Here is a 14,897-nt window from a genome sequence, read left to right as displayed (position 1 = left end):
GAACTAATGCATTGTATAATAACATTCTTAATATTAATTTTAGTCAGTTTTTCTAGTCCTTTTCTTTTATAAGAACATTATTAGGAAACAGAAGCATAGAATGAGAGAGCTAGAAGGATGCAACACTATGTTCATTGTCCCAGAGGCTGCTTATTAAAGTGAGAATAGATTAGAAGTGGTTGAAGTTAATTAAATATACAGGTGCATTTAAATTTATTCTCTAATAAACTTAGGGAGGGGGAAAAAAAAACTTTGAAGAAGATGAGAGGAGAGAAATTAAGGTTCATCCTTCTATATATATAGTATATGGTTGTACTAATGAATTAGTAGGGAGGCCTGCCCCAAGAAGAATAAGCTTCATGCTTCAGCTGTTGCCCATTTTGAAGAGCCAAATTCGGAGCCATATTATTAATATACATCGGAATCGATGATGAGGCTTCTCCGATGGAAACTCCTCCGCCACTGCCACCCATCCCCGGCGGCGAGCAAACACCATCTTGTCCCTGACCTTCTTGATCATCATCCGCCACCGGTAATCTCTCATAGGTTGCATTAGAAAACGTAGCCGCCATTATCATAACCGGTCCAGCCGCCATCAGCGGACCCACCACCCCGCCGCCGACAACCTGTCCTTGACCTCGGGCTAGGTAAATGGTTAAACCGCTGGCGCCCTGTGGGGACGGTCCAGGCAGGAATGAACCGGTTAACGACAGGATATCGAACCGGCCAGGAAGTGCCATCACAGCGCCGGGCACCGTCGGCTGCCGTAGAGTGACGTTGACGACGGTGCCGCTGCCGCTTAAAACGCAAACACCTCTTTGGCGCCTTCTGGAGAACTGAACCACGCAATCGGCGATGTCAGCTCCGTTTGCTATCTCCATGACATGGCTTCGGAGTGCATTAGGGCTGTCCCTGGTCACAAATATCGGTGGTTTAGGCTTGTTCTTCGAGCCCGATGGACGGCCCCTTGGGCGGCGCGTGGTGGAGAGTTCAATAGCTCCCTCTTTGGGATCATCACTGTTTTCTTTCTCCTCTTCTTCATTCACCAAAGTGTTGTTCATGGAGAAACCCAGATCCGGTTTCTTCATGGATGAAGAGTTCGCGTTCCCAGAGTCATCGACCCCGCCGAGACCCTCAGAGCCGGTCCACCACCGGTTCGCCATAACTGTTTTGAAGTTGAGGTAGAAGAAAAAGTGAAAGGACTCAAAATCTCAAAAACCTAGTTCTTATATGTATATAATAATAATAAATAAAAAAGATAGTGAACAGATATATATATATATACTTTTTGAAACACTGCAAATTTAAGTATTCATATGTAAAACTTAGATCTAGAAAGAAATTAAAGTCTCTTGATTTAGAAGGAAGATCAGAGACACACAACACAGTTAATTAGTAAGGTACTGGTGCGAAGAGGTAAAGGGTTATTTTAAGGTTTGAGTAAACAGAGAAAAAAAATTAAAAAACAAGGTGGAAGAAGGTGGTGATGGATGATGTTGGTTGGGAAAAGCCAATTAGGGTTTCCTTTTAATTTATATTAAACTTTTTGGTGGGATTCTGTGCGGGAGAGAAGGTGGGGTGCACGACCTTGCTCGTGTCCCGACAATAGTGACATACGAGAGAGACAGAAGAAGAAAACTACTTACAAGTTAAATTACTCAATTGTCAATACATACAATTCAAACACAGTTCGGTTTGATGTTTGACCATTTTTGCATATATTGTGATCTATGTTTGGTAAATGTTTTGAAAGGTTTTGTTATAACTGTACTTTTAAAGTTAAAAATAAGAAGTATTAAATAAAGAATAATTTCTTGAATTTTTAATATAATAAATATTGTATTTTTCATTTAATATTTATTATTACTTCACTAATGTTTTAGGTATTTGTTAATAAAACCATATTTCAAATTATATTATAGACAAGACGTTTACACCATCATGTACACGCTTCAATAATCCAATGTCCCAATATTCTTTTCTTTCTTTTTTCTTTTTTGAGAAAATGACCCAATATACTATGAGGTGGGATATTCATACTACCTAATTTTTTTACTATCACTTCACTACCACTTTAATCACCATTGGATTCAAAAGTTGTTTTTCTTTTTTCTCTCTTCATTCAACTTTTCCTCTAATCCAATGGTGATTAAAATGGCAGTGAAATGGTAGTAAAAAAATTAGGTAGTATGAATATCCTACCTCCTATACTATTTGGGGCTATATTTGCTTCTTGTTCTACGCAACAACATAGACTTGATCAATTAACGGATGAGAGCAAGTGTAATGATGGGTGTTTAATTCTAATCTACCAGGTGGGAGGGAACCTTGATTTGATGTTTTAGTTTCAACAAAATTGCAATATGGAGATCTAAAACTGAGTAAAATAGCAGTAATTTAGCCTCCTGGTCTCTTCTAACATAGTTATATTTTAACAGAGAAAATAATGGTGATGGGGCAAACCTGTATTGGCTGAGCTAACTAGTTCAAGAGAGAAGGAAAAAAAAGCCGGTGGGGAGAAATATACGTAGAAACGAAAATAATGGTGCTGGGGCAAACCCACCATCTTTTGATTGTTGCCTAGCTAATTATTTGGGTCCCACACATGAGTATATATGATTCCTTGCATTGCGACTCGCTTTGTCATATGTCATATGTGGATGATTATTAATTAATTAACTCCACCATCTTTTTATTTTAAGGTGGATTGATTCTATTCGATCCTCTGCGCGTTCTTCACTCTTAAGTTTTCCACCAATTTCTGACCTCAAAATCAGAATGAATATACATTAATTAGTACTAGTTAAATATGTTGCCGATTTTGGTTACCCTAGATGCAGGAGGCAATACCAGAGTACTATATATGGTTACTCATTGACTCTGTTGGCAAAACATTTTCCAATGTACTAATCAGAATTTGATGGTTATAATCGGTAAATATATTCCATGCCACGCGATCATTGTGTGACGCCTTTGGTAAATTAAATTAAATATCTATTTCACTCAAAACAACCTGAGATCACATGAATGTTGACAAAATAACCAGTTTTCGTTGTAAAGTGCAGTGGATTTAAAACAAGGATGTATCTCTCAAGGGGTCATCCTAATGTTATGCAGATATCTCTGCAATTGAAAGGTGTGTTTTAGCTATGGTGACTCTAAATCTCAATAGTGTACAACTCGTAAAGTATATGAAATCTTATGCCCCTTCAATGGGAGAAGGGATGTTTATATAGATGAATAAATATTTCCTAAGCTTCAAAGAGAGGAAAAAGCAAAGCACACCGTTAGCCTTGCCTCACTGCTACTGTGAGGCATTTTGCTCCATCGTACGATAAGAGGGGATATCATGTGACGAGACTCTATGACTTTTCATGAAATGTCAAAGTTCTAGACTTGGATCGTTAATATTGAACCCAACTTATTGGGCCCTAAAAGTCTGGCCAAAACAAGTTGACAAGGGGTGTGGTTTGAACCTCTAGCCTTGTTTTATTTGCTTCTTTCACTTTCATTTTCTTTTAAACCGTTTGAAACTTTCTACACCGTCTTCCATATGTTAATCATATTAAAGAATGATATTTGCATTTCAATTATCCGTTAATCTTTTATTTCAAAAGAGATCGAGAGCTAATTAAGTTGGTAGGAGAGCTGTCCACATATTTTAAGTAATGTTATAACCAAAATGTTATGCACAACAACACCAATAATCTCCAAGGATTTCTCACGTGAGTATAAAATCTATCGCGAACTAGAAAATCTACCTTTCATTATCAATGGTCAATTAAAAAGAAAAATTCTCACATTCAATGCTACAAATCCGAAATTAATGTCAGTTAAAGGGTCTCGTCCATGAATCAATTATATATCTAGTTTAAATATTATCTAACTTAACCATTATTCAACTGTTTAAACCACCAAATCTCTCCAATTTACTGTTCAGTTTGTTTTTCAGAACATTGTTGCAAAGCCCCCTTAACAATTTCTCATAGAATTTGGTATCTGTACGTGGGTTTCCATATCCTTTTTTCTCTTGAAAGTTTTTCGCCAAACCTTACTCTATTTTTTTTTCCTTTTCTTTTTCATTTTCTTTTTTGGAGATACTCCAATTAATTCATCACTTCGCGACTAGTCTGATTCGAGGCGGATCTCGAGAGTAAGATTTTAAACTCTTCCCAAAGACAATATTGAAAAAGATTAAACATATGCTCTCACTTCCCATCTGTTCAGTTCTCTGACGTCAACTAAACTGTCATCATTACTATGTCGCTTCTTTTAGCTACAGAGCATCCCAAAAGAACAAACGCCTATTTCCAAAGAAAACTATATTTGACTTCCTGTTAATTATTTAATGCCAACAAAATGTTGGCGTAAATTTATTCTTTTCGTCATCATACACAACAAATTGCAACTTCAAGTTATCCGAAATTCCGAACAATTCATAGATTGATGTATTTTAGTTTCTTTTTAAAAAATTACATCGGGTTGTTTGATTAGAAATTTTAAAGATGTTTAATTGGAGTTGGGTTCAAATTAATCAAATAATATAACTCATTCCAGATAATCTCATATACTATAAAATATAATTAGCTATGTTAATTGTACTCTACACGGACTAATTTCCCATCTCATGTGTGAAGACATAATTTCCTCTGTCCAATTCCCATTGTATGATTAGTATTCATATGGTGTCAGTTAATCAGCTAAATTACTTACTATGAAATTTCACAATTAATTAAATGATAAAAATCATTTAATTTATTTTCATTCTACTAATTTTCAGATTCTAATTAAATAAATAGTTGGATTGAAATTGTCAAAATATTATCTTTCTTAAATTTAAGGAGAACATCTCAATTATCATACACGCCTAGGAGATTTAGTATATTTCCCCAGTATAATAAAATAAGATTTTTGTTTTTAAGAATGAAATAATCTCCTATTGTATTATTTACATTGTTAAAAAGTACTTCTCATTTATATTTGTGTTTTTCTTTATCACCCATCAAATACAATATTTAAATTCCTTATTTTTTGGCTTTTTGACCCTTTTGCCCCTCATTAATTAATTAATAACAATTTTGTCTCTTACCCAAAATTATCCACCAATCTGCTCCTCTTTAATCGATTAGCTTAAATATTTAAATGGTCAAAGTACGCAAAAAACGTTGACCCGAGGTTTAGTCGATTAAATATCCCTCTTAATCGATTAAATCTCGGGAAATTTAATCAATTAAGCCTATTAGTTAATCGATTAAATGTCGTCTAATGCGTTTTTAACCCCCCCCCCCCCCAATTTAGCAGAGGGAGTTATTTTGAAACCCTAATAGATTAAGGAGGAGAAAAGGCTACAACTCCGAATCCAGCTCCACGAATCTTCGTCCAAGCGTGTGGATTGCGAAGACAAGGTCTTCTACAAGCTTCTTCATCCTCCACGGTGAGTTTTCTTCGTTTTGCAACATTTTTTTTATTTTCGGATTTAATAAGTGTGGACCGAATGGGTAGGGGGTTTGTTCGATTGGCATGATATATAAGGTCGTTTGATGTTTTCATGGTTGTGTAGTTATGTGTTTTGATGAATTTAGGGTTTTGTTTAGGGTTTTTTAAGTTTTACTTTTTTTTGGATGAATTTTCTTCGTTCTAAAATGGCTCAATTTCAGAACCTACGTCTAAATTATTACTTTTCCGTCAGTACCAATAATAACACAAAGATGAAATGTTAAATTAAAACTTTAATTTACTATCTTACCACTGCTAATTGGATCAACACGAAGTGGTGGCATAACCGGGGAGCTTGGGTTTCCTGAGTTTGTGTTAGTGTCAAAATCACCCACCCTCCACGTCAGTATCTGAGGTGTCACCTAGTGGAATAACACTCTCAGGTTCACCTTCCTTATCACTCTCCATATCCTCCTCGTGCTCATCCTCATCTATATCCCTCAATGTTATCTGACTTATGACAGGTGCAGGTGTAGATAAATCGACGACTCTGTCTTCTTGACCAAAATATTGTTCACTTCTTGTATGCATGACTGCATATGAAGATTGACCACAATCAATTTCAACATATATCTCAATAAAATTTTAAAATTTTGAGTAAATACTCTTTTTGGTCCCTAACAAAAAACACGGTCCCCACTTTAGTCCCTTACAAAAATAAATTAGTCAGTTAGTCCCTAACAATTTCAAAGTGGACCCATTTAGTTGAAATCGTGGTCCCTCACAAATTAAAAAAAGACCCATATTAGTCCCTCAAAAGGACTAAAATGGGGTCCACTTTGAATTTGTTAGGGACTAACTGACTAATTTATTTTTGTAAGGAACTAAAGTGGGGACCGTGTTTTTTGTTAGGGACCAAAAATGATGTTTACTCTAAAATTTTCGATCAACAAAAGCATCTATGGCACATTCCACGTCTTCATCATCACATATATCGTTGCTAATGTAGTGTATATAGCATCCTTACCAACTATAGACTCTACCTGGCTATCGTCCGCTGAATGCATTGGCTGCCTTGTAGCCTCAATTTTTGGTGAATTCTCCCCTTGAGCTCGTTGTATGTAGGGCCCCGTTTGATTTTTCAACTTTTTCATTTTTCCTTCAAACTGAACACCGTTGGGACCTTCATAATGCCTTCCATCGTGGTAGATCACTGTAACATGCATGTTTGGACTTGAGCTCATCTTTCATACAAATTTGAGACTAGGGTTCGAATTTTTGGGATTTGGGTTCGGATTTTGGGGGCACCAAAAGAATATATAAGTGCAATGATAATGATTTCACAAAATTAAGGCTTTAGAGATGGTGGGATGAAATAGAATCTTGATTGCAAGGATTACAGATGACAAACAAGAGAGATTTTGGTTTACAAAACGAGAATGTTTGAAATGAGACTGAGAAGGGGCAAAATATAGGGTTTTGACCGAGGTTTAATCGATTAATATATAACGTTTTAATCGATTAAATTTCCTGAGATTTAATCGATTAAGATGGATTTTTAATCGATTAAACCTCGAGTCAACGTTTTTTTACGTACTTTGATCATTTAACCGATTAAATATTTAAGCTAATTGATTAAAGAGGGGCATGTTGATGGATAGTTTTGGGTAAGGGACAAAATAATAATTAATTAATTAATGAAGGGCAAAAGTGTCAAAAAAACCCTTATTTGTTACATACTCCCTTTCAATTTTTTGTCATCTGTTCTTAAAATTTAATATTTTTTAAAAAAAGTGTTTTCAATTTTTAAATGATATTAAAAATAATTATTCTACGAAATTAGAGTCTTAAAAAATTAAATCCATGATTTGCTCTTTCTTAATAAAAAATTATACATGTCTTCATTACCAAAAAAAAAAAAAGTATACATGTCTTCTTAATTTTGTTATCTCTTAAAATTTCAAATTTAAATTATTTTAAAAAGTAATTTCTTAAAATATATTGTTAACATTCAATTTAAATTACTTAATATTATACATATGTATGATACAAACTTTTGAAAACTATAATTATATAATTATTATTTGGAGAAAATATTTGTTCGTTTAAAGGATATAATCTTGTGTCATTTTAGATCCTAACCGTTAATTTTCGTCAATGAAAGATTATAATTTATTGGGTCAAAATTATTAATTAATTAATAATAAATTTGGCCCAATAAATTGTAACAGTTAATTAACGAAAATTAACAATTATGATTTAAAATGACATAAGAGTATATCCTTTAAATTTCTCTTATTATTTACATATATTTATTTATTACTTTTTTTTAATATCGTCTTGTTGACTCTTTGAGTATTACAAGTTATGAGTTTGCTTTAATAAAAACATTAACCACACCTACAGATAGGGGGATACTGCAATTTGCATTAATGTTTCGTTTAAAGTTTAAACAAAAACGACAGAAGCGCAGCGTGACGTTATTATTTGGAGTTACGACTAGTTGGAGGTGTCGTTGGGGCGGTCCTTCCCCGTAATCGGTGACGCAGTAACGGCGAGAGAGAGAGAAAGAGAAAGAGAGGGCATCGGTGATGGCAGACAATCTGTTTGATGGATTGCCCCCTCCTTCTTCAAACACTCTTTCTCTTCAACACGAAGAACCACAACCACAACCACAACCAAAACCAATTGTTTTTGTTGCTACCAACAACAACAAGAAGGAATCATCTGCTGTTTCGGCACCAAAGCCAATCCTCAAAAGTGCCCTCAAGCGCCCTAACCCTACTCAATCCGAAACCCAAGGTCACTTCTTCTTTTACCCTTTTAACTCAATCTGTTATTTCGAGCTCTGCTTTTAAGCAATTCTTGCAATTTTCTTTTTAAATAAAGCATGGCACCCTAGGGTTACTCATTCAAGCAATTAATTCTATTGAACAGAGTGTTTTTTTTTTTTTTTAATTTCCAGCTTTCTTGCTGAGAACCCTAATTAGATAGGCTTAACGGTCATTTTCTCTCGTCTCTTTTGCCTTTTATGTTTCGACTTTGAAACAAATTGAGGGGAATGAGTTTTCATCCGATACTAGTTTAGTTCCATGTTCTTCCCACGTCGGATTGAGGAAATGTACGCATTGAAAGAATAGAATGCAGGAGATGTGCACATGCCACATGGTGAGAAGAATTGATAACATACTCATTTCCCAGTCAATCGGGCTGCAAAATCAGCTACAAGACCCAGCTTTTACTTTATCTATATATGATTTTCTCTCACCTTTGGGATGAATTGTTGGGGTCATAGAATAAGCCAATGGTTAGAGACATGGATTGAGTTTTTTCTTGGAATTCTCTGAATTTTTTTATTTTTATTTTTATTTTTTTTGTTTCACACCTAGAACTTAATTAATTCCTGTCTTTAATATTCAATGGGATAGGGCTTTGTTGTTGATGTTGTTATTGTTATTGTTGTTAATGAGAACTTAAAGTTGATTATGGAAGGTATCTTAATTTTAGTATTCCTTGCATTGTTTTATCAGAACTCTATTTGAGCTTACCTTGGTTTATAGTGCTCCAATACAAATAAATAAAAATTTGGTTTACTTTTCTCCTGGTTTCAAGGAATGCTGGTATATTTTGCAGTTATTGCTTGTATATTTACTCCCATAGTTCCATACCTGTTTTAAATGATGGAGTTTATATTCTTCTGAAGTATGAACCTACGTTATCCATTGTTATTTCAGCTACAGCAACTAAAAAAAGCTTGAAATTTAAAACGGTGACGGATGCTTCTGAAGCACAAGTTATTGAGGCCATGGAGAAGATATCTTCACACATCAAGAACCCTGCAAAGTTCAGTAAGGCTGCGAAACTTGCTGTACAGCTGATTCAAGCAGGAAGTGTAAAGTCCGGAATTAGCGATAATTTTTTTTCCATATTAGAAGCTGCAATGTCATCATCCATACCTTGTACAGATCCTTCAGTACGGTCAGATTATCATTCTCTGTTCTCAGCAGCACAAATCACAAAAGAAGTAAGATTAACATTTTGTTCAAGATATTCATTGCTAGCTGTTTAGAGAGAGTACGTTAAGGATTTCTTGACCCACTTCCTGTCCTTTAATTGTAGCTCCTTAATAAGAAGCAAAAGAATCAGCTGGCAACATGGACAATTAGTGCTGTGGTGGCAAACGATTTATATACAGATGACAGCTTTGTGGTATGATTCTCACTAAACTTTTATGTTAAACTTGCTGACAACAACTGTTGTAATTTTTTTCTTATTCGAGGCAATGAGAAACTTATTGGAATGGTACGCAACAAGTTTTGACATTTAATTCTGCTTCTATCATCACAAAATGAAAGTATGCTGTCATAGTTGTACAGTTCTTTTCTTTGTATGTAATTCATCATATTCATGCACCATCTTTATTGCTTTGATGTAGCTATCTTTGAAGTTGTCATTTCACATATTAATTCATTAGTTTCCCATGTACATCAGTTGTGACTAAAGATGGATCTAAATGTGTCAATGTAATCTTTTAAAGATTTGATTTTACTGACAGAAATCAAGACATTTTAAAGGAAAAAATCTTCTTGAGGGTTTGGGTTACTAAGATTAGTTGTCGAGTGGATGACTGATTGATAAGTATCATTATCCCCAATACAGACATCCACTGTGTTCACCCATGCCATGCTTTTTTGTGACAGATGCATAGTGCAGCATGGGAGTGCATCGATGCATGACATATGTTACCTCTTGAATCATTGACGTCTAGGCTGACTCCAATGGTAAAAATGTTTTGTTTTTGGGTAGTGGAAGTTTGGTTTAGTTGTAAGTTGTAACATTGTTTTAAGTAGTGATAGATTTTTATAATTAGACCATTGAATTCCTGGCTTGACACTGCTAGCTGATACTTTGGCTTCATGTATTTGTGGAGAGACTATTAATGCATCAAATTCATTGCTGTAAAAAACATCTGGAGTTTTTTTATATGTAATGTGTTTATCTTTTCCTTAGTCACCAGATTAGATTTGGGATATTGTTGCCTATTTTAATCTTATTCTATTTATCTTAATATTTGGACCCATAACGATTATCTATTTGTTGATCATGTTTCATTTCTTAATTTTTAATACAGTTTTCTAAAGCAGCTGGACAAATCAAAGAAGCTATATCTAACCTTCCTGTTGCAACAGAGGAGGATGATGCAGAGGAAGCAATGTCTCTGAAAGATAGCACAGTTGTGGTAGATGAAGGTGGTCAAATGCTTGCCACAGCTGAGGATAATGATGGGGAGGAAGCTGACCCATTTGGACTTGATGCTCTGATTCCCGGATCCGCAAAGAAAGGTGAAAAATTAAAGGCAAAGAGTGAGGCAGCTGTGAAGACAAGGAAGGAGGATGAGGAAGAAGCTAAGAGATTCCTCAAGCCACAAAGAGAAGCTCTGATAACTGGTTTAGAGATTGCTGCTCGGCGATATAAAACACCGTGGTAAATGCTTGTGCTGTTTTCTGTTGTATTTTTCTTTTGCATATGTTTTGTCATTTTGACATTATTTGTATTTTTTTGAGTTTTCTCTATCCAGGTGTCAAACCGTAATTGATATTTTAGTGAAGCATGCTTTTGATAATGTGTCAAGATTTACAGCTCGTCAGAGGGATGCCGTTGGTAAATTGTGGGCTTCCATACGGGAGCAGCAAACTCGTCGGAAGCAAGGGAAGTCAGTCAATGGAAAACTTGATGTAAATGCTTTTGAATGGCTTCAACAAAAATATGCTAATGAGAAGATTAGCATTCGACACTCTGTTGGAGCTAGCGGAGATCGTCGTGCCCAACAATGGCTTGGTTAAATTTTCTTGTGACCTTTCTTTTAGAGTAATTGAGGGGATGATGGCAACTTCAAATTTGTCAAGAGGAGGGCAGAGGACGCGTCCTTGTCACTTGATTGGTAGTGTTGTAAGTTGTAACTAAAGAGGTCTCAGAAGTCTCTCCTGACTGAAACAGTTTCCGCAAGACATGGTAACTTAAAAATTGTGATTTGCCTTCCCTTTTGTTTTTTTACAATAGGTTATTAATTTGTTTCCAAAACTCGAAATCATATTTTGCAAATTGTGCTAAGCCATCTTGGGATAAATGGGTCATGCTGCTGTTACGGGTCAATCGTCCAATCTATATCATGGCAGACTTGCCTAGGTGTCAAAACGAGTCAATACGATAGAAATACACGTAACAGGAACACATTACAAACTTTTATTCGTATCAGAATTTTCAACACAAACACGATATGAGCTTTTTGTGGGTTGACATGACTCGACATACAAATTATAAGTCAAAATGGTAATTGGTAAAAAAAAAATTAAAAAAATAGGTCGAAATAAAAAAAAAATTAAAAAAAGTATGGGTCGAATTCGTGTTGACATGATATAACTCGTGACAAGATACAAATTTTTTGTAGGTCATTCTTTCAACACGAATACGATATAAATTTTTGTGTCATGTTGTGGGTCGACTTGTGTATCATAATTTATTTTGACAAACCTAACTTAATATATTCAATAAAGTAAAACAAGTTTAGGCCTTAAAAAAGTTTTCTTTAAAACGCTGGTCATAAGTTTATTTTTACAACACATGGGCTATAAGTTTATAAATCAATTTATATAGTATTATTTATTTTAATTAAATAATATAAAATATTTCAATAAATTATTTAATAAAATAATATCATTTTATTTACATTTTCTAATATTTGATAGATATAGAAGATTTAATAAGTTTTTTTTTTTTGTATAAAAGATTTAATAAGTTTAAATAAGCAAACATACTTATTTAGTTCTTTTGATTTTTTAATATAGGTTAGTTTTATATTTTTAAGTTACGGGAGGCTAATAGGTTAGACTAAGTTTTAGGGTGTGCATGACAATTTTATGAGAATCAATCTTTTTTTTAATTTATGTTTCCGAGAACAGAAATGGACAGAAAACTCATTTGATAAAATCGATTTATTTTTTTGTTCCTGGAATGAGCCGATTTAATTATTGTCCTGAGGAACAGAAGAAAAAAATCAAAAAAATTCTGCTTTTTTTGTTCCTGGGCACAAAATGAGAAACACTTATTTCTCTCAATTACTTTCTATCACCATCATCATCATCATCATCATTATCATCACTACCACCATCCCAACGCGACCACCACCACCATATGTTGTCGTCGTTGTACCACCAATGTCATTGTCACCACTACCATGACGATGCCACCGTCACAACCACCACCACCACGATATCATCACCACCATCGTCACCGTCACCACCACTATTGCCATCTCCATGCCATTGCCACCACCACAACGCCACCACTTTCACTACCGCCACTAACTACCACTGTCATCGCCGCAACGACTGCCATTACCATCACCACCATGCCACCACCACCATCACCAACCACCACCATTGCCGCAGTTAGGGGTGAAATTGGGTCGGGTCGTCTTACAGGAGCCTACGGCTCGGCCTACGTCAGGTCAGACCTGACCTAGTATATTTCATAAAATAAGCCGTGATTAGACCTTGAAAAAACTTGTTTAATAAATAGGTCGTAGGCCCACTTTCACAAGGCATGGCCTATAAGCCTACAGGTCGACCTATATTGTACTATTTATTTTAAATAAAATAAATACAATAAGTACGCCTCGAAGAAAAAACAAAAGATATAAATTTAATCAGTTGTAATTATCTATAACTTCATTATATTCGATTATATTTTAATAGAAATCTGAATTTATTTCTTATGTAGGAGGAACTAACATCTCAACATGTTAGATTGTGTATATGAATATATTAAAAGGTTTTTGCGAGAGGTTATACTTACTACAAGCATCATGATGTGTTTGTTGGATTCATGTAATTATTTTTAATTTACATAGAATGAATTTGTTTGTTGGATCTGATAAAATATATGTTATTTAATTCAAGTATTTTGCTTTTAAAAGTGACTTAAATGCAGATTGTGATGAATTTTGTTGTGATTCATGATTCTGTTTGGACGTTGAAATTCTGATTTTTGGTTTAGGAATTTGAATATTTTGTGAAGTTGATTCATGGTTCTGCTTTAAAGTTAAAAATTAACAGGCTAACGGGCTAGGCCAGGTCATTTATTTTTTTATAAACGAGTCAAGTCAAGCTAATAGTTAGACTCGTACTAGGCTTGGGTCAAGTCAAATTGAATTTTTTTGGCATAGGCTTGGGCTTTTCGGGCCAATGCTTGACCCAGTTCAGGCCACTTTCACCCCTAGCCGCAGCCACTGCCATCACCACCACCACTACCACCACCACTGTCGCCATTGCCACCACCGTCACTAGCCACCACTTCCATCACTGTCACTAACCACCACTATCATCGTCATAGCCACTGTCATTACCACCACCACCGTCGCAGACACTGCCATCACCACCAGCACCACGCTACCACCACCGTCACCAACAACCACCATGTCACCACCACCACTGTCACCATTACCACCACCACTATGTCGCCACTATTACCACCACCATCACTGCAGTCACTACCACTACCATCTTGCTACCACGTCGCCTCCACCACTACCACACCTACGGAAAGAAAAGTGATAATCCGAAAAAAAAATTATGTTTAATAGGAATTATTTTTTATTATATTATTTGTTGTGTTATCAAACACAATTCTCATTCTCGAAATAAAAATAGAATATGTTATCAAACACATTTTTTTTCTCAAAAATTGTTCCAAGGTACATAAATAGAAAAGAATTGTTTCTTTTCAGAAACAGTATCAGGAAATAAAATAGTTGTCATGCACATATATGCTTGACTGAAGTTTAGTCTAACTCAGATGATTTACACCAATAATAAAAGTGAAAGTAAAACTCTCTTAATAGGATTTGATTCTGAAATCAAGATTCTGTTTGATTGTGTTTTGTGTTTTTTGTTCTTCAAATTTAGACATGTTCTTTAAATTTGATTTTAAGAACAAAATAATTATTACAATTTTTAGAATTATTATAATAAAATAGATCTTATCAAACAAGTTTTTTTTTTCTTCTAAAAATCAAAAAACTATTTTTAAGAATACTATTCAAAGAGTCTCCAAGTTAGTTCGAAAAGACTCTTAGCAGTCATTTCACTCTCCTCTTGGGCGGAGTTAAACTAATTTAGACTAGACATAAAAGAGAAAAGTGTCCAAGGACTTCAATTTTGTTGTGATATGAATTTCAACTTCAAAATTTATCAATTAAGGAGTTTCATGATTAATAAAGGACCTTAATTGTAATAAATTTTTTTACTAATATTTACTTATTAAAAAAAATTAAGACATGTATACAATTTGTTTTGCAGAAAAATATTTCTGCAGTTACGTAAGTTATCTGCATTTATTCTTAAAGCGACGTCGTTTTGGATTGAAAGATTAAAAAATTATAATTATAAAGATTATAATAACCC

At 34.6% G+C, this 14,897-nt stretch overlaps 2 protein-coding genes across 2 annotated transcripts; one reads left to right on the top strand and one right to left on the bottom strand.

The window, feature by feature from the left end:
• Positions 1-323: 323 nt before the first annotated feature.
• LOC133297196 (AT-hook motif nuclear-localized protein 20-like) lies at positions 324-1,163 on the bottom strand. The gene has a single exon (XM_061496291.1). The coding sequence runs from the start codon at positions 1,161-1,163 to the stop codon at positions 324-326; it is 840 nt and encodes a 279-aa protein (XP_061352275.1).
• A 6,713-nt stretch (positions 1,164-7,876) lies between these two features.
• On the top strand, positions 7,877-11,553 carry LOC133297201 (uncharacterized). The gene is made up of 5 exons (XM_061496298.1): positions 7,877-8,238; positions 9,171-9,460; positions 9,556-9,645; positions 10,568-10,920; positions 11,015-11,553. Exons 1-5 carry the CDS (start codon positions 8,028-8,030, stop codon positions 11,277-11,279), a joined length of 1,209 nt encoding a protein of 402 aa, XP_061352282.1. The 5' UTR covers positions 7,877-8,027; the 3' UTR covers positions 11,280-11,553.
• Positions 11,554-14,897: the final 3,344 nt, after the last annotated feature.

This window comes from Gastrolobium bilobum, unplaced genomic scaffold (genome assembly GCF_033153095.1).
Source record: "Gastrolobium bilobum isolate Gb01-03AN ecotype WA unplaced genomic scaffold, APGP_CSIRO_Gbil_v1 utg4400, whole genome shotgun sequence".
Taxonomy (NCBI): Eukaryota; Viridiplantae; Streptophyta; class Magnoliopsida; order Fabales; family Fabaceae; genus Gastrolobium; species Gastrolobium bilobum.
This window is presented reverse-complemented; position numbering and strand designations above follow the sequence as displayed.

Excerpts from the sequence above, each read along its gene's own strand:
- LOC133297196 (XM_061496291.1), bottom strand. The coding sequence starts at position 1,163 with ATGGCGAACCGGTGGTGGACCGGCTCTGAGGGTCTCGGCGGGGTCGAT.
- LOC133297201 (XM_061496298.1), top strand. The coding sequence starts at position 8,028 with ATGGCAGACAATCTGTTTGATGGATTGCCCCCTCCTTCTTCAAACACT. Across the intron at positions 9,646-10,567 it reads ATACAGATGACAGCTTTGTG|TTTTCTAAAGCAGCTGGACA; the intron begins GTATGATTCTCA and ends TTTTTAATACAG. Across the intron at positions 10,921-11,014 it reads CGGCGATATAAAACACCGTG|GTGTCAAACCGTAATTGATA; the intron begins GTAAATGCTTGT and ends TTCTCTATCCAG.